At 42.5% G+C, this 25,448-nt stretch overlaps 1 protein-coding gene across 1 annotated transcript in view; it reads right to left on the bottom strand.

Moving 5' to 3' along the window:
- The window catches only part of opn6b (opsin 6, group member b), a 49,097-nt gene extending 35,402 nt beyond the window's left edge, over positions 1-13,695 (bottom strand). The window contains exons 1-4 of the mRNA XM_059987808.1: positions 13,635-13,695; positions 8,869-9,074; positions 2,547-2,646; positions 2,059-2,163 (exon numbers count right to left, since the gene is read on the bottom strand). Coding sequence (XP_059843791.1) covers positions 2,059-2,163; positions 2,547-2,646; positions 8,869-9,074; positions 13,635-13,695 — 472 coding nt within the window. The remainder of the gene's footprint in view (positions 1-2,058; positions 2,164-2,546; positions 2,647-8,868; positions 9,075-13,634) is intronic.
- Positions 13,696-25,448: the final 11,753 nt, after the last annotated feature.

Genomic DNA, 25,448 nt, shown 5'->3' with positions numbered 1-25,448 from the left:
ATAAATAGTTCTCTGCCACACTGTCCTTATCCTACTGATAAAACTGTACTCGCTTGCCCTCCTGTGCACCTCATTTACATCCCTTGAAATGTCTCAGGACGATCACATAAAGACTGCAGCTTGCTTCACTGAGCCAAATATTTACCAGATAATTGAAGATGAGCTAGCTAATACTTTCCAAAATCATGCTTTTTCTTGGTTCCCCTTATGCTGCTTTATAATCTACTTTCCTTAATGGTAAATCGGTTAAAAAAAATTCATTTATTTTATTTCCAATCTTGTGCTTACAATACATTTTGAAAGTCACTGTGTTAGAAACAGCCCACATTGCTTCAGTCAACTATCACCTGATATTGAATTAAACTGGACTTGAGAAAGGAGTTCTCCATTTTACCTGATAACCTAGGATGAAATTTCACTCTAGTATTTTGAACAGATAATGCACATTTCTGAATTCCAAAATATATTCCTAATATTATTGTTAAAATACATAATTTATGCTCAGTATTGAGAAGTTTATTGGCCAAAATCCTATCCTCTACACTAGGCCTAACCTCTAATGTGTTCCTAAGTCAAATTGACTTCATTTGGGACTGCACCACACTTGGCGAACAACTGAAAATGATATGCTTCAATATTCCAACAAGCCTGCTTTATATCATTACGGAAGCAGAAATCACATTTGACATGATGGAATGCAAATTCCTCCTAATCTTCATGGACGTACCCTTTGGAAAATAGTAAAATTACTGAATTTCTGTCACCAACACACAACAAAGAACTATTACTTTTTGTTCTCCTGAATTTCATTCCAACAATGGAACTGGAGGCCAGATTTGTCTTCCAATCTCCCCTTCCCTTGGTCTAACCTGCAGATACACATCAGACTGATGTCAAGGATTATAGACCACAATACTTCAATTCCCAAATCACAGAAAATATAGATGATTATTTCGTTGTAAATGCAGATTCTCGTAACATACAGTAAGCAAAGACATCCACACCTAACTCTGGAAGATCTTCCTTTCATATGATTAGGACTCAACTTAAACATTAGGATGTAAGTGCACAGCTCTGCCACATCCAACCTGTACACATTCCATCAACAGACTGGAAAACAGCTTTAACAACATCAACAATAGTCAACTCTCTGTCATGACTGTGGTGCTATTGTCGATGCTGGACACCCGATGATGGGACCTCAAAGTCAAAATTGGCAGAAGCAAGATAAGAGCAGCATCGATGACACAATGAACAGATTTGGCCTGTCTGTGGATTTTTGGAACACAGGATAGTTGGATGACCACAGCTCTGGAATCTATTAACGGAGAACACCAAACTTCCACACATCGATCAACATGAAGGCAATAACAGGACTTTGGGAAACGTCATTTGATTTATCTTCTGTTAGCTGGCAAACATATGCTTGGATAAGTAATGGAGGCTGTAGGCAATCACCATGTGATAGCCCTGGAGACATTTCAAGAGTCATAAGTGAAATGTGCAGGGAGCAGGCTGGTACAATTTCCTCAGTGGCAGCCACACCTCCACTCCAATAACATGAGCACCATTTGCTCTTCTGGGCGGTTGGAAGGACACATTCACATTGTCTCTTTTCCTCACTACACACGGGTGGTGTGTTGAATTGGGAATGCTACCAGAATATTTATTGGAGGGAAAGCGGAGTCTCCAGATGGAGGAACTAATGGATCAATATTTGTAAACTGATATGTAAGGAAGTGAGGCTGCAGCAGCTGTCTCGGATGACAGAGTATCCGGAGTGATTTCTTGGTCAAAGGTTTGCATGCTAGCAATATGTTTAACTACTATCATCTAATGCCAGATATAAGATCTGCCTTTAGGAAAGGAAGTGAAAAACTTTGCTTCAATATATCAGAAATCTGTAATATAAAATAAAATACCTACAAAATTAGCTTCTATATCCCCGAATTATTCTTTCAAGATTCATTTAAAACTAGGATGTACTCCCACAGATTTGTTCTGAAGACAGGTATCATGCCGTTTCACTAAAGCATAGTGTCCTCTCACCCCTCTCACCTGTATAACTGCCCCACCCTAGCAAAGGTGCTATGGACCAGAAGAGAGCCGTCAACCACACAAAGGTCAATGCCAGCATAATACTGCGCTTGTCGACTCTGTAAGCTGCAGGGAGAAAAGAAAAGAATATAAGAATGCAAAGAAACATCTTGGCAAAAGATGGTAACACTGGGAAAAGGAATTATATTTCTGAGTAATACTGTAGCTTTGAAAGCAAGGTTACTGAATTGTTACTGAATGTTCATGGTCCTGCAACAAAAATCCCTTGAAATACATTGTTTCAATCATATTTGACTTCATTAACTTCAATATGTTACCCACTGCATTTCTCTTTTTTTATATATAGGAAAGATTATGTTTTTACATCATGAAGCTTACATAGTAAAGAATATAGTAGGAGTTTGCAGTTATATTATTTCGCTTGCAGTGTTCTAATCTACGTTATACTGAAACATTAACTCTGTTCAGTAGTCTTACTGGTGGTTTACCTCGGTGTGGCTTACAGCCTTTGATGTATCGAATGATGCTGATAGCTGTCAAAGTGTTAATACTGCCCAGGCCAAACAGCAGAGTGAAAATCCCATCGACCTAAAAGTTAAAGAAACCGAATCTGAGTACTTCCAAGAAATTCTGTACCCATGAAATTCCGAAGTAGCAGTTTGGCAAATGCAAAATTCTAACTCAATTTCAGAGATGAATACTTAATTTGAGGTAATCTTCCATTATGCAAGACCAATGGCTGAACAAACTGCTTGAAAGTGGGCCTGTAACTTTCTCAATATGACCACAGGCCATGTTTGACAAATCAAACAAATCTATCAAAAGCATGCCAATTCATTAGCAAGCTTACCACAGAAGAAAAATAATGCTCTTTTATTTCACAAACAAGAGAAAATCTGCAGATGCTGGAAATCCAAGCAACACACACAACATGCTGGAGACAGGCCCAAAACGTTGACTGTACTTTTTTCCATAGATGCTGCCTGGCCTGCTGAGTTCCGCCAGCATTTTGTGTGTGATGCTCTTATATTTCATTTTGTTTTCATTTAAATCTAGAGCTGTACTCCTAGTTCTAACACAACTATTATTATACTGCAGTTTTCAAACCAAATGTATACAAGCTATAGATTGGGTTGTTACATAGACCAACAGTGTTCTAAATAAACTGTAGGAGAGACATAGTCACTACGAGCAAAAAATAGTTAAGAACATTTTTCCAAATTACAACATCTAAAAGATGCTTAGATGTTAGCTAATTAAAGTTTTGCAAGGATCTTACCTGATGTTGGTGTCAAATCTAACTGCAATTTAGGATGGACTTCATCTCCTAATTTGCATAACATGGATGTCAAGGACCTCTTGAAGCAAATTGGAGGTCCTTTCAATGTGTTTCTTTTTGAAATGGACATAATTGGCCTCAGTTGCAGATTGATTGACTGCACCAGCTTTGGCAGGTTTGTTATTATGTGTGCATAATAAAGAACTTTAGTTCCCAGTGGGCAATGCAGGTGGTTCACCCAGCACTAAGCTTCACTGGTGAGCTGGCCACGTGTGCTCAGGGTCAAGCTGAAGTCATTCTGTAAATAAAATTTTCTAGCGTTTACCCACACCAAGTTTCTCTTTATTAGGATCAAACATTTCATGGTGTCAGAAGTCAGTGAGGTCTAAACACGGAAAGTAAATGAATACCGTGTATGACTGAGAACAAGACTGTGTGAATATGGATGTCTGAGAGACAGCAGCTACTGGCCAGAGAGCATGTTGTTCCCAGAATTCACCAAGAGAAATTCAGGTGAGAAGCTAAGAGTTCCTGTCACTGATAAGCCAAGTCCTCCTGCACCAGTGCAGTTTAGTGGCAATCTAACTGATAACTGGAAACATGTCAAACAGCAAATCAATATATACTAAGCGGCTAGCAGAACAGAAGAGGCTGATGAAAAATTGAAAGTGTCTATTTTTCTGCATGTAATTTGTGAAGATGCTTTGGATATTTATAACAGCTTTCAAATCGATGAGACAGCTTTTACATTGGACACTCTGAAGACAAAATTTGAGGAGTATTTTGTTTCCAAGTAAAAAAATCACATTTGAGAGATATCAGTTTTATTTTCCCATGACCAGAAACAAGGTGTTAGTTTTGACCAATACTTAGCTGAGATTCTCACACCGAGTAAGTCCTGTGAGTTTGGAGAATTGAGAGACTCATGAGTTAGAGACAAAAGAGTTTGTGGAATCCCAGACAATAGGCTCAAAGAAACATTGCTCCATGAAAGATATTTGATGCTGGAAAAGGCTGTGGATATGTGTAGGGTGGCAGAGACCACATGAGCACAGGATAAGGAGCTGCACAGAACAGACATAGCGGTGCCTGCTGTGAAAACAGATGGGCAAAGCACAAGGCATTTCCCAAAGCACCAGCAAAGCAAAGCCAAGGGGTACGCTCAAACAGCAAATGTGGAGTTAGACACATCCCAAAACTGTGTCCTGCTTATGGAAAGTCCTGCATCAGTTGTGGAAAGAAGAATCATTTTGCAAATTGCTGCAAAGCTGGGGCTACCAAGAGAAAGGTACACGTGGTTGCTGAGGAAGTGGAGGAAGTCTTTGTAAATTCTCGACAGTATGCTGGTGCTGGTAAAGCAGAATGGGTTGTTCCAGTGACTGTGAATGAGACAGTAATTCCATTCAAGCTTGACATTGGAGCCCAGGTGATTCTGTAATCCACAGATGATTACAAGACTCTCACAGTAAAGAGCAAGATCTACTCAGTGAAGTTAAAAGTGATAGGTTATACTGGAGAGAACATTCTGGTAAAAGGGGGCTGTGTTGTAACTTTCAAGAACAAGGGGCAGTGGCTAAAAGCACACCTACTAATTATAGAAAAGTGAGTGTGGCCAGTATTAGGTCTGAGTGCATGTGAAAAGCTCAAACTGGTGAAGAGTGTTTTCATAGTGGCTTCGCAGACCAAAGATGATCACCCAGCACTCATGGAAGAGTGTGTAGGTGTCTTGGAGGAGCTCAGGTGCTTACATGATACAAAATTGTAACAGGATGCATGAGAGCTCCAGAATGGTTATGCAAGAGAAGCACAGGAGCTCTGGCTTCCATGAACACCTGTACCTGTGACACCAGCATGACAGTCAGGATGCCGGTGCCGAACAGAGTGGTCATGATGAAGAAGTCACTGGTCTTGCTTTAACATCACGCAGCTTTAGGCCAAAATCTATCTCTGACTTCCACTTAAAGACTGGAAATCAAAAATATCTCCATGATCCTCTCTGAAGTTAAACGGGAAACGTAAAAAAGAGGGGGAGACCACACAGTCCCCAAGGTCAGAACAACTACAACAGTTCGACACAAACCAACAGGAGGAGTTGCTATCTATGATATGCACCAGCGAAAGGAGATCTGTGAATTGAGACAGAATCAGTTGGAACTTGTGCATAGACTCACTGATTGCATGGGCGCAGTCCAGGGCTCCATTCTGGAGCACATGGAGCAAATTATGGTCACACAGCAAGAAGAAGAACAAAAATGAACAGATCGGATCTTGACAGAAGGATGTGAAATAATTGAACATGTTGATCAGAGTTCTCAGAAAGACACAAATATTAATACACTAAATGCAAGCAATACAGTTTTGGACACATTTCACAGATTAAAAATGATCATTACCCACCTAAGGGACTGATTGAAAGTTGTTGAGTGGATAAGGGACTGTATTTGCTTATTACAATTTCAGTTAATGTAGATATCTTTATTAGAAAGAATTATTGTTCCTTACAGGTTTATGAGGACATAGCATTGTGGTTGTTTTTCTCTAAAGGGGGAGTATGTGTTATTATGTGTGCATAATAAAGAACTTCATTTCCCAGTGGGCAATAGATGTGTTTCACCCAGCACTTGATTGTGAGCAGTGTTGAACACAGTTCAATAGTTGGATAATAAAATGTTCTAGTGTATACCCACGCCAAATTTCCCTTTACTAAGAGCAAACATAACAGTGGCGTATGCATTAATCATCCAAAGAGATGTTGAAAACTAGCAGGTGCCAGATATATATAATGCAAATGACAGCCTCATAACTGCTTCTTGATCACACTCCTATTTTTCCTGCTTGTTGGATTTGCCAGTTCCAAAGCCCTCTTCCGTGTGCTGGCCACTACATCTGGAAGCAGTGCAGTAACTGTATAGCTTTATTCTCTCAGCAGGCATTGCCTCAGTTTAATTTCTCATTAGAAAATATATGATTTGTATTAGGGCAGCATGTTCCCAGTGTGACACAAATAAATCAGCCCAAATTTTGTGCTTAAGTATCTGGAACTGGACTAAGGCAAGACCTGCAATGGAGAAAAGTTGAGTAATTAGTAGGTTGAGCAAGTACTGAGGTAGGAGTTTGGGGATGGTTTTATGTAGGTAAAATCGGTGAGTATCGAAAGTCTGGAGGTCAAACATCTTGTAGACTGTATTCTCTTGGATCTTGCTTTGGAGGACATTAATCTAATTGGGGGCTGTAGAAAGAGAGGGAAGGTGATCTGTATCTGCTGAAGCTGCTGAGCAGAGAGCAAATGTAAGAAGTACAAGGATTACCTTTTATCAAATCACCTTCTCCCTGATTTGGAATAAGGTAAAAATTACCTCCAAATGTTTTCAATGGAAGCTCTCTTGGTATTCCCCCAGTTAGTGAGTTCTTTCTCTAACATTTAAATTCAACATTGTTACACTTCATTTTAGCGTAAAAATACTCACACATGGGTGATTCTAATTACTTGTATATTTCCAGTCATTTACACCTTGTTATTCCCACAATAATGCAGTATTTCTTGTCCTGTCACTAAAAAGATCACATTTGAAAGTACTACACCACATCAGCACAGAAGAATTAGTTAAAAGTTCCTGAGAATTGAGCAGACAATCCCTCAGTAGCTAGATGCCAAAGCAATGAATGAAGAATATGTTGCAGGTAGACAGCAATTTAAGTGTAACCTTTGCAACAAAAGGTTATGTTGAAGTGTTGTTCCTTCACAGAAAGACCTCAGCCTGTCTTTTAATCCTTTAGACATGCTGACTGGCTAGCTGCGTAATTTTTAGATATTGGTTCAGGGTTTTGCCATTTGTACTTCTGAAGTGAAGGTAACCACTAAATTTAAAACGTAATTCAAATGTTTTGGTTGTTTCCATATCCCATGGTTCACATTGGATAATCTACAACTATATTGTCAGCATCTATTTTTTGTTTTTAATTCCTTCATTTCCCCTTTTTAAGATCTGTGTCCTTGCAAATGTTTCTCTCCCACCACTTCCCATCTCTTACAATTATCTAAGTAATTCTCCACAATATGCTCTCAAACATTTCAACTAAGCTAGGGATTATATGGTCTTCCTGCATATATCCAAAAGTTATCTTTATAGCCTTTGGATAAGAAAAATTATAATTTCTAATGTTTGCTTTAAATATGGCAGCTGCAATGCGGCCAAAATTTGGTCCCATGTTCTTGTGAAAGTATTTCCCAAAAATTACTTTGCAAATTTTTATTTCTGCTCCATGTTCAATGGAAGCCTTTCAGTATACAAAATGTATTGTGATAAGATTGATGCTTTAAAACCTTGCTTATCTTTAAGTATTCAGAACTACATAAAAATATCATTGCTTTAAATGAAACAGTACTTTAAAACTGTGTTTTAATTTTTTTTCTGATGGCTCTGTTCTTGGCCCAGTTTATCATTGACCTCGATATGTTCACTATGAAAAGCAGATGTCCGGGAGGAGTTGCAAGTCAGATTGTCCTGTCCACCAATGGTCCCTCAACTGAATGCAGTGGCAGGTCTTGGTTAGGCTGAAGAAGCATCAGGATGCACTTCACATCCAGCCCTCAGCTTTACTCCAGGGAAGGATGAAAAATACACTGCAGCACCACTGATCTGAAAAGTGAAGTGGGAAGTGCAAGTGAACGCTTGACTTGTTTTACTTCAGTTTTTAATTAGTTATTAGTACTGCAGTGTTAATTTGTTTGTAATTTCAATCATTTTGGGTTTTAATTATTTAAATCTGAATAGCTTTGTTTTAGAAAATAGCTTAGACCCTTTGAGATGGAGAAATGTCAAAGGGCCTCTGAAATCCCTGGGCAGGGACTTGCGAAGGGAAGTCGGAAGTTTAATCATTGTGTAGAGTTTGCTCCACCTTGCCGGATGGACCGAGTGATGGGGACAGTCAGATCACAAAACCATCTGCAACCAGAGAAAGTGGGCAGGTTCAGGAAGGGTGGCAAGGCAGGTACAGTACAGTAGATACACCAGACTCCAGAACCCAATGCTGTCCAATACTTTTGGAAACAGGGTGTAGAACCGTGACCATAGTTATTAGCTGGAGGGAATCACTGAAGTTCAGTTTGCACTCATACACTCTAAGTTGAGTATTTATAGTGCTCAACATGCACATAGCTGTACAAAAATGGGAACAAATTTTCAGTGTATAATTATATTGCAAATAATATCAGATGGGACAGTGCAAGCAAGATTATTTATTTGTAAAGTTGCCTAACAGATGAAAAGGATACCTTAAACATGTGAATGCCATGATATTGGCAACTCTTCACAACATTACTAAGGAATGGGGAATAATTAAACCATGTGGAATGATTAAACTTCAGCATAATATGGATTAAAGGGTTTGTCTATGCATTGTGCCGTTTTGTTTATAGTTAATGTATTCCTGCACACACATAATGATCATGAAACATAACATGAGAGATTAAAAAAAACAAGCTAACACCATTGCTTTATATTTAACTGCAAGGATTTAAATTAACTTACTTCACAAGTCCATATAGTTGTGATGAGAAATCCATCATCTTGGAAAACATTAAAAATTTCAATGATTCCTCGTGAGTAGCCAAATATCGAAACACTGGCATCTGATAGAGCAAGATTCAAAGTAAGATAATCTTGGGGCTCGAGGGCTTGTCTTTGTTTGTACATGATGAAGATGACAATTCCATTCCCAATCCAGGACAGCCAGCCTGAAGCAAACCAGGGAATGATTAAATACAATTTATTTAAATCCATGATCTAATACATTGGTTTTCCAAAAGAAAGAGGCTCAAATCTGAAAATACATTTTCTCTGTCACATATAATTTGTTTCTTCAGTAGGTTGTCATCTTTCATTTAAAAATGAGTTTATGACTAAACTCTTAGACAGTCCACTTCATAAACAGTGCATTGTATTTGGGCCAAAACTATTGGAGTGACAGCCACAATTGGATTTCGTATTCTACAGCATCCTGATCTAAATAAATTCTTTGAGACATTATGAAATATTACACATATTTCTACATTTAAAGTTTATTTCTTTTAAGAATTTATACAACAGAACATTCACAGGAAATGATTATTTGGAGGATGGAGAAAAATAGGGTCTTATTATTAAAGTACGATCAATGTTCTCTTAATCATTTCCAAAAAAATATTTTAACAGTTTTGGCTGTAAAACCTTTATATGAAATGATTTAGTGAGTACCTAATAAGTATGTTTATTGCAACAAAGGTATTCTCCAGGGGCATTGTCAAAACATGAGGATATATTTTGGTCATCTGGTTCAATATTTATTTCAGTGAGCACCAATAAATATATGATATTGAAGTAGATATAAATGCTCATGGAGGGAGTTTGTAAAATCATAAGACATAGCAGCAGAATTTGGCTATTTGGCCCATTAAATTTGCTCTGCAAATGAACATTTTAAAGAGAAAGAGTGGTTAAGAGGCAAGGGAACTTTGGAGCTTAGGGATTTGGCAGCTGAAGCCATGGCAATTGATAATGGAGTGGTTTCATCTGGGAGGATGACCAGAAGTACCTTGCTGTGGCATGCTGATGCACATGAATGATGATTTCAGAAGTTTGAGTTTGGATTGAGGGAATGCTATGGAGGTGTAAATAGATGTTCTCTTTTTGATACTGTGACTGTGTAGCCTGACACCCAGAATTATATTCACTGACTTTTCTGCTTCAGTTTCAAACCACAGAGGGAGTAAGAAATCACAGAATGGAAGTCGTGATGAACTTAGAAGCTAAGGGCTCAGCACCTTCTCTTTTGATGTGCATGCTTTAGTTATAGAAGAACTTGAACATTGCAGAGCAAAATTTCTTATGGTGGGCTTCCTGTGCAGAAGCAGACATTTTTCTGACTGCTTCTTTGGAACAATTATTTTTTCTGGTGTAGTGCTGAACGTCAGACCATCTACAAGCTATGTGACGTGAGAAGTGGGGTGAGCCTTTAGATTATCTATGGATACTATTGCTGAATTTTGCCTGGAGGGACATTGGAAGTGTAGGCAGTTGTGACTGGATAGAAACTTCTGAGAGCAACCTGAAGACAGCTTAAAGTTGATGATGTGACCAACCATGCTAAGGAATGAATAGAAGCAATTCATCTTTGTTATATTATGTGGAGGTTAACAATGATTTTGATAACAACTGTTTTAGCAATTTGATTGGAAGAGTTTCAGGTGAGGAACTTCAGATGTGCACCTGAGGATTTTGGACTAGGTAAGCGAATTGGAAGTGGAGTGACAGAGACAAGACCAGTGGTGTCAATGTTTTTTTTTGTCCTGAGGAGAAGATTGATATAGCTTCATTAGAGGAGAGAGATAAACCACTAACAACATATTCTAGGATTTTGCAAGGAAGTTGCAATACAAAATAATCACTGCCACGACAGCAAATGTTTCCCGGTGAGGCTGTCTGTAACTTCAAGATTTCTGCATAAGTGTGGAAGTCCCAAGGTTTTTAAGTTGTTAGTTAGCAGATTTGTTGACTGAGAGTTTAGTGAGGGACCTTAAGTTTTCTGTGGGTTCTTACCACTTACAGAGGAGAATTTCCTCAAGCAAACTTTGCAAAAGATGTATTTGAGCAAGAACAACCTCCCAATTTATTGCCACTGAAAAAAAATCAACTACGAAGGATAAAACTAACCATTAGTTTATTTATAAGTTAATAAAATTGTTTGTAATTTACATTTTTTAAAATGGTATTTTAAAATAGCCTCAAATTGTTTGAATAATTTTTAGTTTTTGAATATTTCTGAATGTCAGAAACATTTGTAGATGCTTTTAGCTTTGGCTTCAGTGCTTTTGAGGGAGAGTTTGCCTCAAAGTTTGCCCTGGTGTGGAAGGTTACAGGGAGAACGCATGAGAGCGGGATTGAGAGGGAGAACAAATCAGCCATGATTGTATGGCTTAGCAGATTCCACAGACTGAAAGGCCTAACTCTGCTCCTTTGCTTCATGGTCTCCATATTGTCGACAACAGCAGGGTCCTTAGGGTGCTGGAAAATGGCTAAACAAGTTATCTATATGTCAGCATCCATAGAAAAAAGCAGTCAACATTTTGGGCCGAAAATCCTTTGGCAGGAGTCCTGCTGAAGGGTTTCGGCCTAAAATGTTGACTGTGCTTTTTTCCATGGATGCTGCCTGGCCTGCTGAGTTCCTCCAATATTTTGTGTGTGTTGCTCAGATTTCTGGCATCTGCAGATTTTCTCTTGTTTGTTATCTGTATGTCTGTTCTTTGGATTTAAGGAAGCAGAGAGGACAGCTACATCAGTGAGAGTGACTATAGTTACAGATATGGTTTTAAGAGACTAAAGGAGAGGGAAGGATGTAAACGTGGATGAGAAATGGAGGCCAAAAGGTTAGTGAAATGAGTCAATAATAAGGTAAGTGAATTGTGAGAGTTTGCCAGTAGAGCAAATAGAATGGTTTCTAGTGCGAGGTAGGTTGTGAGGTAAAATAAATGAATGGAATGGTACACACTTGTCCTCACACTTACTTTCTGTGCTGTCAAGGGACTGACAGATTTGGAGGCCTGGCTGTTGAAGGTGTCCTATTTGAGCAAGCTGCAGAAAGTGATGAGGATGTGGATGGCCCATCTTGGAATACCCTGCTGGCCTTTTGACAGGATGTTCATTCCAGTGAATTGTTTTTTTAATATTATTGAACATATTCAAAAACATTTCAAATCAAGTTCAGCCTTTAAGTATTTGGAAAAAATGATACACTTACTTAAAATTCTGAAGAAGTAGAAATTAAAAACAAAGTGGAAAAAAAAATGAACAGACCATTTACTGCACTTACTTCTTCAATCAAATGAATTGCCTGACCCTGGCATAAAGTTGAGGGATCAGGTACTAAATAACATGGTGCCTCAACATGTCCATGGTGTTGATGACACCAGGAATTGGAACTGAGATGAGACCTGACCTACAGGGAATATTGTTGATGCTTCTCTTTGGTACAGTTGGCAGATGGAAGTACATTTAGGCACAGTAAGCTGATTAGTGATGCCAGTATGATTGAAAAGAGGTTCCAGCTGTGTGGAAGGGAAGACTAATGTACAGAGGGAACAATTTGTTAAAGGCAGAGACCACTAGGATGAAATGGAGTTTAAAATGTCAGATGAGATGGTGTTCAGTGCAGAAGGTGCAGAAGCAAAGTGTGGTGAACTACATATACTGGTCTGGACACACCCCCTGCTGACTGCTCCTGTGGCTCCTCCCACAGACCCCGGTATAAAGGCGATTGAGGCCTGAGCCCAGCCTCTCAGTCTCCAGGATGTAGTATGGTGGTCAACCACTGCTTGTTCCTTCTTCCAGTAAATAAAAACCGATATCTCGCCTTTACGTCTCAGAGTGAGTTATTGATGGTGCATCAATTTTATTGACTGGAAGTTTTAAAACATGGAAAGCGTTTTACATCCAGAAAGATTGGATTTGGACCCCCAAGACCCTGAAGCAGCTCTTGCCTTTGAACTCTGGCTTGCATGCTTCCAATCATACTTGGAGGAGGTTAGTGCAACTGACCCCGCTGTTATGCACAGAATTCTCCTCTCAAGGGTCACCCCGAAAGTTTACTCACTTATCAGAGGCCTGCTGACCTACAAAGGGGCACTGGACGCCCCCAAAAGACAGTACCTGCGGCCGGTGAACACCGTCTATGCAAGACATCACTTAGCTACGCGAAGACAGCGGCCTGCAGAATCGAGCGCCCAATTTCTCCGAGCACTACAGACACTCGTGCGGACTTGCGACTGCAAAACTCTCACGGCAGAACAGCATGTGGAGCTGCTAGTACAAGACGCCTTTGTTACAGGAATCAGGTCAGTGTACGTACGCCAGCGGCTGCTGGAAAATGCCGATCTTACCCTACGCTCGGCGATCGAGACGGCCAACACGCTGGAGGCTGCACTGCACCACGCTGACGCTGTCCAGCTGCGCAATCCCCCGCCGATTCCGTGGACACCTCAGACCCTGCTGCCGCCGGTTCCCGCGAGCGAATTCACCAACGCCGCTGCCAGTCGCGATTCCACGAACTCCTTGAACCTGACCACAGCTGCTGCCAGTCGCAAACCCGTGCAGTGTTACTTCTGCGGACTCAAAAAGCCCCCCCACCCCGAAAACGCTGCCCGGCCCGAGAAGTGACCTGCTCCAGCTGCGGGAAGAAGGGCCATTTCGCCAAGGTCTGTAAGTCTAAACCACGAGCGGGGTTGGGCAGCACTGTGTGTGAGGCATGGGGGCAGCCATCTTGCCTGTCCGCCTCGTGTGAGACATGGGGACCACCACCTTGCATGCCCGGATGGGGGCGGCCATCTTTGTCGGTGCCAACATGCTCTGCCCCCTACCCACCGGTGCTTACCGGGCACCAAGACGGCAGTTCAACTCTGGCCACCATAACCCTCGACCAAAACGCCCCACACCAGCTTGCAAGGTCAATGATGGACATCCTGGTGGAGGGGCACAGGACTAGCTGCCTGTTAGACACAGGCAGCACTGAGAGTTTTATTGACCCGGACACAGTGCAACGCTGTGGACTCGTGACACGGCCGGTAAGCCAGAGGGTCACCTTGGCTTCTGGGTCATATTCCACAGGCATCCGGGTGGGTTGTGTAGCGACATTGGTGGTGCAGGGCACAGAATATCGGGACTTTGCGCTACTGGTCATGCCTCAACTGTGCGCACCTGTACTATTGGGGCTGGACTTCCAGAGCCACCTCGGAAGTGTGACTATGGCATATGACGGGCCCCTCCCACCACTCACTGTCAGGAATACTCAGTTTTGTGGGATATCGTCATATACCCCGCTACTGACCACACACACACACACCGACCCACACATCCGACCCTGCACCATGCTGACAGCTGCGCTACTGACACCACTTGCAGTCTCTCCACCCTCAAGATCCCTCCCCTACCGCTGTTCGCCAACCTGACCCCCGACTGTAAACCTGTGGCAACTAAAAGCAGGAGGTACAGCGCGGGGGACAGGGCCTTCATTCAGTCGGAGATGCAGCGGCTGCTCAGGGAGGGGATCATTGAGCCAAGCACAAGCCCTTGGAGGGCCCAGGTGGTTGTTGTTCGGACTGGGCAGAAAAATAGGATGGTCGTGGACTATAGTCAAACTATCAATAGGTTCACGCAGCTTGACGTGTACCCCCTACCCTGCATCGCGGATATGGTCAACCAGACAGCTCAGTACAAGGTGTACTCGACAGTAGATCTGAAATCCGCTTATCACCAGCTCCCCATCCGCCCAGAGGACCGCCCCTACACCGCCTTCGAGGCGGGCGGCAGGCTCTATCACTTCCTGCGTGTCCCATTTGGTGTCACAAATGGTGTCTCGGTCTTCCAGAGGGAAATGGACCGGATGGTGGACCAGTACCAACTGAAGGCCACATTTCCCTAACTGGATAACATCACCATCTGTGGTCACGACTGGCCGGATCACAATGCCAACCTCCAATGATTTTTCCAAGTGGCCGAAGCCCTGAACCTTACTCATAACAGGGACAAGTCTGTGTTCGGAACCACCCGACTCGCTATCCTTGGGTATGTCGTGGAAAATGGGGTCATTGGCCCTGATCCCGACCGTATGCACCCACTGTTAGAGCTTCTTCTTCCCACCACTCTTAAAGCCCTCAGACGGTGCCTGGGCATCTTTTCCTATTACGCCCAATGGATCCTTCATTACGCAGACAAGGCCCGCCCCCTGGTCAAGTCTACCACTTTTCTCCTCTCTGCCGAGGCCTGTGCGGCCTTCAGCTGCATTAAAGGGGACATTGCTAAAGCAACGATGCATGCGGTGGACGAGACCATTCCCTTCCAAGTAGAGAGTGACGCCTCTGATTTCGCGCTTGCTGCTACCCTCAATCAGGCAAGCAGGCCAGTAGCATTCTTTTCTCGTACCCTTCAAGGCTCTGAAATTCGGCACTCCACGGTGGAGAAAGAAGCCCAGGCCATAGTGGAAGCTATTAGGCACTGGAGGCACTATCTCGCCGGCAAAAGGTTCACCTTGCTGACCGACCAGCGCTCAGTTGCGTTCATGTTCAGCAACCAACAGCGGGGCAAAATCAAAAATGATAAAATATTGCGGTGGAGAATAGAACTCTCCACCTACAACGATGATATCCTGTACCGGCCTGGAAGGCTCAATGAGCCCCCTGATGCCCTATCCCAGGGAGCGTGTACCAGCACACAGCTCGACCAGCTGTACGCCCTCCACGCACAACTTTGCCATCCAGGGGTCACCCGATTTTACCATTTCGTGAAAGCCCGGAACCTGCCGTATTCCCTTGAGGACATCAGGACGATGACCAGGGACTGCCAAGTCTGCGCTGAGTGCAAACTGCTCTTCTACAGTCCTGAAAAGTCGCAACTTATCAAGGCCACACTTTTAGCCCTTAAGTCAAAAGGGTTGCCAGTCTCTCGATGGCAGGAAGTCCTCCCTGAGGCACTCCACTCTATCCGCTCCCTGTTATGTACGTCCACCAATGTCACCCCTCACGAGCGCCTATTCTCTTTTCCCAGGAAGTCTGCCACTGGGACCACCCTACTGGCTTGGCTGACGTCCCCAGGGCCAGTGCTGCTCCGGAAACATGTGAGGAGCAATAAATACTCCCCACTGGTCGAGAGGGTTCACCTTCTACATGCGAACCCCCAGTATGCCTACGTGGTCTTACCTGATGAGTGGGAGGACACAGTCTTCATCCGCAGGAGCAGCAGACCACTACCCCGAACACTCCACGGTAACTATGAACCCTGTACCCGAGGTGACACCGCGCACACCGAGCCCTACACAGACTCCTCACGACACTCCTATACCGGGTGTCTCGTACGCGCATGTACCAGGCGCCTCGCACACGTATGAGGGATCACTGGCCTAGTGGGCTGACACCTCCAGTTAGGCCGGAACCAGCACAACCACAGTCTCCGGTGCAATCACCACCAGCATCTGTGCAATCACAGCCGGTGCTTCGTAGATCGCAGCGACAGATTCGACCACCTGATAGACTTAACCTGTAAATATACTTGTAAGAAACTTCGCCCCATGGGGACTCTCTTTTAAAACAAAGGGGGGGGGGTGAATGTGGTGAACTACATATACCTGTCTGGACACGTCCCCCCCGCTGACTGCTCCTGTGGCTCCTCCCACAGACCCCGTATAATGGCAATTGAGGCCTGAGCCCGGCCCTCATTCTCCTGGATGTAGTATGGTGGTCAACCACTGCTTGTTCTTTCTTCCAGTCAATAAAAGCCGATATCTCGACTTCACGTCTCAGAGAGAGTTATTGATGGTGCATCACAAAGTGAACATTTTTAACGTAGGGTAGGGGAGGGTAGACTTTAAATGAGAAAGAAATGGAATGGAACTTGCACCTTATGGAGTCTTACCATTGTACTGAGGCATCAGCCTAAGGTTTCACATGCAAATATTCCCAACCAGTTGCCTCGGAGAAAGGACACCACCAAACAAGCAACAACAGTCTGCAGCCCTGATTCTCTGTGCATTTAGTTGTTTGGTTTAAATAATGCAGTTCAAAGCTGTTTATAATTTAAATTTACTGGCACAAGCTGCATCAGTTAAACTTGAAAGCTTGCTTACAACTTATTCCTTGCCAAGAGACGGTTAGCAGACACTGAACCTTCGATTAGGATGTGTCCTCTTCCTACTGTGCATATCACTGGTGAGAGCTGTCATTTGCCCTGTGTGTTGTGAAAGAGAGTGCTTAAGGGGCAGGGGAGGAAAACACACATAAAGGGAGGGGGGAGGAGAGCAGCAGGAGATAAAATGTGAAGGAGAATTATAAGGGGAGAAAGAGATAGGAGTAAAGATACAGAAAGGAACAGGGTGGGGTGTGAAGGGAGGGGGAGCAAAAATGGGGAAAGATTTCAGGAGCTGAAGAAACAAGGTGTTAGAGACAGAGAGAGCAAGAGGGGGAGAGAAGGGAAGAAGGGATACTAAATAGAGAGGGACAGAGAACACAGGCAGGCAAAGGCCGGAAACTGAGAAAGAAAATCAGTCTTAGAAAGATTATTGAAAACATAAAGAAATTCAGGAAAATCTGTAGGGAAAAGTGATATTTTCTTTAAATATAAAGATTGATAATAAATTACAGAGGAGGCATCAAAATGAACCAGGATGTGAATTTATAATTGGAAAAGTAAAGCAATGGAACAGAGAAGGGCAAAGCTGAGCAGGAACTGTGACTGAACACAGAGCAAGTGAGGGGAGCAGACAGCAAAGGTACGGTGGAAGCACCAGACTACAACTGAAAGAAGGCGGGACGAGAAAAACACAACAGCAACTGGTGGAGCCAAGACTGTGACCAAGAAGCAGCTAACTCAGAGAAAGTATCGGGACATTTTTTTTCCATCTGTATTTACTCAGGGGCTGAACAGCAAGGCAAAACTGCACCAGCATCACGGACTCGATACAGATTACAGAGGATGAGGTGTTTGCTACCTTGAGGCAAATTATAGTGGATAACTCTCAGAGCCTGACAAGGTGTTCCCTCAGACATCGCGGGGGGCAAATGAAGAAATTGCAATGGCCTTAGCAGTGATATTCAAAACCTCCTCGGTGGCAGGTGAGATGCTGGTGGATTGGAGGATAGCTTATAGTGTTCTGCTCTTTAAAAAAAGGTTCTAAAATATACCAGGAATTTATAGGTAGTGAGCCTGACATCAGTAGACAATAGACAATAGACAGAAGGTGCAGGAGTAGGCCATTCGGCCCTTCTAGCCAGCTCCGCCATTCACTGTGATCATGGCTGATCATACACAATCAGTACCCTGTTCCTGCCCTCTCCCCATATCCCTTGACTCCACTATCTATAAGAACTCTATCTCTCTCTTGAATGCATCCAGAGACTTGGCCTCCACTGCCTTCTGGGGCAGAGCATTCCACATATCCACCACTCTCTGGGTGAAAAAGTTTTTCCACATCTCTGTTCTAAATGGCCTACCCCTTATTTTTAAACTGTGGCCTCTAGTTCTGGACTCACCCATCAGCGGGAACATGCTTCCTGCTTCCAGCGTGTCCAATTCCTTAATAATCTTATATGTTTCAATCAGATCCCCTCTCATTCTTCTGAATTCCAGTGTATAGAAGCCCAGTCGCTCCAATCTTTCAACATATGACAGTCCCGCCATTCCAGGAATTAATCTTGTGAACCTACGCTGCACTCCCTCAATAGCAAGAATGTCCTTCCTCAAATTTGGAGACCAAAACTGCACACAATACTCCAGGTGGGGTCTCACCAGGGCCCTGTATAGATGCAGAGGACTTCTTTACTCCTATACTCAATTCCTCTTGTTATAAAGGCCAGCATGCCATTAGCTTTCTTCACTGCCTACTGTACCTGCATGCTTGCTTTCATTGACTGATGTATAAGAACACCTAGATCTCGTTGTACTTCCCCTTTTCCTAACTTGACTCCATTTAGATAGTAATCTGCCTTCCTGTTCCTGCCACCGAAGTGGATAACCTCACATTTATCCACATTAAACTGCATCTGCCATACATTCGCCCACTCACCTAGCCTGTCCAAGTCACCCTGCATTCTCATTACATCTTCCTGACATTTCACACTGCCACCCAGCTTTGTGTCATTGGCAAATTTGCTAATGTTACTTTTAATCCCTTCATCTAAATCATTAATGTATATTGTAAACAGCTGCAGTCCTAGCATCGAACCTTGTGGTACCCCACTGGCACAGCCTGCCATTCCGAAAGGGACCCGTTAATCGCTATTTTTTGTTTTCTGTCAGCCAGCCAATTTTCAATCCATGTCAGTACTCTGCCTCCAATACCATTTGCCCTAATTTTGCCCACTAATCTCCTATGTGGGACTTTATCAAAGGCTTTCTGAAAGTCCAGGTACACTACATCCACTGGCTCTCCCTTGTCCATTTTCATAGTTACATCCTCAAAAAATCCCAGAAGATTAGTCAAGCATGATTTTCCCTTCATAAATCCATGCTGACTCGGACTGATCCTTCTACTGCTATCCAAATATGTCGTAATTTCCTCTTTTATAATTGACTCCAGCATTTTTCCCACCACTAACGTCAGGCTAACCAGTCTATAATTCCCTGTTTTCTCTCTCCCTCCTTTCTTGAAAAGTGGGACAACATTAGCCACCCTCCAACTGTTCCTGAATCTATAGAACATCGGAAAATGATTACCAATGCGTCCACGATTTCTAGAGCCACCTCCTTAAGTATTCTGGGATGCAGACCATCAGGTCTCGGGGACTTATCAGCCTTCAGACCCAACAGTCTATCCAACACCGTTTCTTGCCTAATATAAATTTCCTTCAGTTCATCCATTACCCTAGTTCCTTTGGCCACTATTACATCTGGGAGATTGTCTGTGTCTTCCCTAGTGAAGACAGATCCAAAGTACCTGTTCAACTTATCTGCTATTTCCTTATTCCCCATAATAAATTCACCCGTTTCTGTCTTCAATGGCCCAATTTTGGTCTTAACTATTTTTTTGCTATTCACATACCTAAAGTAGTGGGAAAGTTATTGGAAGGTATTCTAAGGGACCGGATATATGAATATTTGGACTAATAAGACCAGTTGGCATGGCTTTGTGTATGGTAGGTTGTGTCTAACCAAATTTATAGAGTTTTTCGAGGAAGTTGCCAGGAAAGTGGATGAAGGCAAGGCAGTGTATGTTATCCACATGGACTTTAGCAAGGCATTTGACAAGGTCCTGCATGGGAGGTTGGTCAGGAAGCTTTAGTTGCTCAGCATTTAAGAAGAGGTAGTAAATTGGATTAGACATTGGCTTCGTGGGCGAACCCAGAGAGCGGTAGTAGGTGGTTGCCTCTCTGTCTGGAGGCCTGTCACTAGTGGGATGCCGTAGGGAATTGTGCTGGGGCTGTTGTTGTTTGTCATTTATATCAACAATCTGGAGGATGGTGGGGTTAACTGGATCAGCAAGTTTGCGGATGACACCATGACTGGGGCTGCAGTGGACAGCGAGGAAGACTATCAAAGCTTGCAACAGGATCTGGACCAGCTGGGAAAATGGGCTGAAAAATGACAGATGGAACTTAATGCAGACAAGTTCAAGGTGTTGCACTTCGGTAGGACCAACACAGTGAATGGTAGGCCACTGAGGAGTGCGGTAGAACAAAGGGATCTGGGAACATAGGTCCATAGTTCATTTAAAGTAGCGTCGTAGGTAGGTTTGTAAAGAAAGATTTTGGCACATTGGCCTTCTTAAATCAAAGTACTGAGTACAGAAGATGGGATGTTATGTTGAAACTGTATAAGACATTGGTGAAGCCTAATTTGGAGTATTGTGTGCTGTTTTCCTCACCTACCTACAGGAAAGATGTAAACAAGGTTGAAAGAGTACAGAGAAAATGTACAAGGATGTTGCTGGGTCTGGAGGACCAGTTATATGCAAAGATAGGATAAGTTGGGATTTTTTCCTTGGAATGTAGAAGATTGAGAGGAGATTTAATAGAGGTATACAAAATTACGAGGGGAACAGATAGGGTACATGCAACCAGTCTTTTTCCACTAAGGTTGGGTGGGTCTACAACTAGAGGTCATGGGTTAAGGGTGAAAGGTGAAAAGTTTAAGGAGAACATGAAGGGAAACTTCTTCAGTCATTGGATTGTGAGAATGTGGAATGAGCTGCCAGCACAAGTGGTACATGCAAGCTCAAATTCAACATTTAAGAGAAGTTTGGATAGGTACATGGATGGTAGGGGTATAATGCAGGTTAGACAGCTCAGCACAGATTCGATGGGTTGAAAGGCCTATTTTTATGTTGTACTGTTCCATGATTCTATGAAATAATGATGACCAGGGAGCGCTGACACAACAGGAAAGTAGAGAGTACCAAAAGGTTAGAGAGAGCAAAGACCAGGGATACATAGGAAAACAAATAGCATGGCATAGATTGACATGAGAAGACAAAGCATAGGAAGTGTAGGTTAAATGCTAGGCTGATATAAAGAGATTGCAGGAGGAATATAAACAGAATGCAAGAATAAAGTTAACAGAACATAGAAACTGCAAGAGGGATGTGCAGACACTAGAGACATCAGCAAGTTCACTGACTCAGCAAGTTTCACCAGGAACTGCTGAAGTACTGCAAGTATCTGCTCTTTGCACTGGAAGTACTGTCTACAGTTTTGGACACTCTGTTATGGGAACGATGTGGTTAAGGTGGAGAGAGTGCAGAAAAGATTTACAAGGATGTTGCCAGGATGAGAAGGCCTGAGTTACAGGGAGACATTGGCCAGACTAGTTCTTCACTCCTTGGAGCATAGGAAAGGGAAGTGTGACCTTACAAGGTTTATAAAATCACAAGGCATCGATAAAATGAGTGCTGTTAGCGTTTTCCCCAAGGTAGGGGAGCCAAAAACTAGGCTGATTTATACTTGTGTGTACAGGCTACGCCGCAGCCTACACTGTAACCCTGGGAATTTCACTTCTGTGTCACTCTACGCCGTAGCGACTATGCATTGGTGTGCGCCAAAATGCTAGTTGGTGGTGGGGTTTCTACGCCACTGTGTTGAGTTTCTTCATGAGAGACATGAACGAGGAAATGCATTTCAAACATTTTCGCATGTCAGCAGGTAGATTTGACGATTTGGTTCATCTATTTCACATCGGTGTATTCACAGCCTACAAACATGGCAGAGAAGAAACAACCGGAAATTCATAAGAGGAAATGCGATGCTACCAAGTGGACCAACCTCAGTTGTTGCGGTCTGTGTCGCCACGACACATAGCTTTTCTGAAGGGGTGCATGTCACCCTATGGTGTAGGGTACGGCGTAGGTACAGTGTAGGGTATGCAATACCTATGGCATAGGTGTGACACACAAGTATAAATCAGCATAAAGAGTGAGTGGGCAGATAGTGTGGTTGGCATGTTCTTGTTGAGCTGAAGCTTCTGTATTGTGCTACGTGTAACCAATGTGCTCCACACCTTGAATTACCTTGACAGTCGGTCCCACTGGCTGTCAAAGTAGGAGGAGACATTGATCAGTGTCTGTGGCATTCACAACTTCTATTACTTAAAATTCTATTGAATTTTATGAATATTAGTAATTGAAATAATAAGGATCATTAATACATTTAAATCAACTTAATTGAATAATTTAAAATAAGCTGTTGTTACCTTTCTGTCCTGTCCTTTTTGCTGGGCTGCCAGCTCTTGCACCTCACATAGGTTCTCTGATCTAATTCACAGACTAAGAGTTGGAAGGTTTGTGGAAGTTGGCTCACCCTATTGGAATCCCAAGAGTCATCTCACAGTGGAATGCAGGTGCTCTCTGACAATAGATCAGCTAAGCAAGTACTAGTAGAACCGGGTATACTTAAATTGGAGGTTTTTAGGTTCTCGATCACAGTAGTGTAGCGGTTAGCTTGATGCTATTACAGCTTGGGGCATTGGAGATCGGTGTTCAGTCTCGGCATCTTATGTAAGGAGTTTGCACGTCCTCACTATGGAATGTGTGGGTTTTCTCCAGGTGCTCCGGATTCCTCCCAGAGTACAGACATACTGATTAGTAGGTTAATTGGTCATTGTAAATTGTCCTGTGATTAGGCTAAGGTTAATCAGGTTTGTTGGGCTGCACTGCTTAAAGGGCTGGAAGTGCTTATTCCATGCTGTATCACAACAGGTAGATAGGAAGAAGTTATGACATAGTTATGACAGTAAGGCAGGGCAATGGGGTTGAGAAGGGAAAGAAGAACAGTTGTAATCGAATGACAGAGCAGACTCAATGGGCCGAATGGCCTAATTCTGCTCCTATATTTTATGGTCTAACTTCCAACACTTCAGAAAAAAATCACCCCAGCAGATCATGGAGAGAAAGTAGTCACAATACAGATTAACAGTGGGTTAAATTCAACAGTTTATATTTTTCTGTTATCATAGATAACTCACATTAATTTAATTATTTTAGTTATACTTTTAAAATAATAAGATGGGTTACTTTTGTTATTAAACAAATATTGATAATGACCAAACTGAACAGCATTTGAAACAGCTTTGACCAAGGCTGGGATGGCCATATTCCCCTAAGTACAAACTGCTCTTACTGATAACAATATTTTCCATATACGTTGCTTACCTATGCTGGATGTTACTTAATGCTTCTATGTTTATCTTTAATGTAGCTGATCTTAAATATGTTCTGTTGAGACTTATATCTTTGTAAGCAATAGTTAACTGTTGTGGACTTGATGTGTATTATGTCAGTTGAGTGCATTTAAAAACAGCAGAGTTTCATTAAGTTGTTCAACTAATACAACTAAAGATAAGACTAACATCTAATAATGATGAGAATGCCATGAATCACAAAATAGAATTAGGTTATTATAATATTATAAAAATAATAAGTCACAGTTGGCTTCACAAAAATAGGGTATTTTATTCCATTTCTTAAGCCTCTTAACATTCCTATTGTTACTTAATGGATGACAAAGTATTTTGAACTTTAGATTTTGACAGCTACCACTGTTTACTGCTACCCTTCTGTTGCACTATCCTTCTCAGCAACATGACCTCAGCTATAAAATCACAGATATTAACACTATCTGCTTAAATAAAAGCTCAGATTATATAGTAGTTTCAACTTGTATCCAAATGGCCAGTTGCTATTTGCTTCAGTTACCAGCCCACATTCCAATTGCTATGAGTAAATTAACATATCTTATGTTGTATATATTAAAAGGGAATAAACTCTAATATACTACTACAGAGCCAATTAAGAATTTCATTTTCCAAGTCTTTACTATAATATTACTGGACCCATTTAATGTCACAGTAAGAATTAACTGATTCATATGTTTCTTCAGAAAGGGAGCAGGAACCTCTGCAGACCAGATGGATTGCACCCCAGGGTTCTGAAAGAGGCAGATGAAGAAATTGTGGAGGCATTAGTAGTTATCTTTCAAGATTCGAGAATGGTTCAGCAGGACTGGAAATTGCAAATATCATCTCACTTTTTCAGAAGGGAAGGAGGCAAAAGACAAGAAATTATATCCCAGGTAGTCTGACCAGTTGTTGGGAAGATACTATGTCCATTATTAAGGATGAGGTTCTGGGGTTGTTGTGTATTTAACATTTCAGTAATATTTGAGTAAAATTTTAAATATATTGCTTAATTAAGCATTCTTTTTTTGTTTACATTATTCACTAGGGGTTATATGTAGAAGTATCTGACTGGGTTATGTCATTATGCCACCACATCATAAGTGTGTGCTTCACTAAAGCAAGAATAGGATAGACACATTTTTTTCCAATTAATTTTATGTTTTGGAGTCACAAAACATAAAAGTGGCAATGAGGTGTTTTTAAAACAAACCTACCTGTTGACGCTCAATGAGATGTTCAAGTTAAAAAAAAAGCACCACATGCCTTCTTCACAGGAGGGAAGAAATGGTTGAGTAAAAAAATCGCAGCATAGGTTTCTTCAGAAAAGGTGGGGGGGGGAGGGGAGGGGAGGGGAGGGGAGGGGGGGGGGGAGGGGAGGGGAGGGGAGGGGAGGGGAGGAGAGGAGAGGAGAGGAGAGGAGAGGAGAGGAGAGGAGAGGAGAGGAGAGGAGAGGAGAGGAGAGGAGAGGAGAGGAGAGGAGAGGAGAGGAGAGGAGAGGAGAGGAGAGGAGAGGAGAGGAGAGGAGAGGGGAGGGGAGGGGAGGGGAGGGGAGGGGAGGGGAGGGGAGGGGAGGGGAGGGGAGGGGAGGGGAGGGGAGGGGAGGGGAGGGGAGGGGAGGGGAGGGGAGGGGATGGGAGGGGAGGAGAGAGAGATTTTAAAAAGGTAGAAAATGGATGAAATTCACAGGTTCATGAACAGTGAGTACCAGGTAATAATAAAAAAGCAGAAATGGCTGGCTACAGTGGAAATATAGATATGTTCATTTGCACAAAAGTTAACTGGAATATGCATGCTGAGTGAATTGAGCAATATTTTGAAGCAATTGAAACAGCCAATGCAAGGCAAGTGCCAATGTTACCAAATGTAATAAGAGGAAAAGCATAGAGTTTCCTTAGAAGATTAACTGCTCCAACCAAACCAGCTGATAT

This window comes from Hypanus sabinus, chromosome 2, assembly GCF_030144855.1.
Source record: "Hypanus sabinus isolate sHypSab1 chromosome 2, sHypSab1.hap1, whole genome shotgun sequence".
NCBI lineage: Eukaryota > Metazoa > Chordata > Chondrichthyes > Myliobatiformes > Dasyatidae > Hypanus > Hypanus sabinus.
This window is presented reverse-complemented; position numbering and strand designations above follow the sequence as displayed.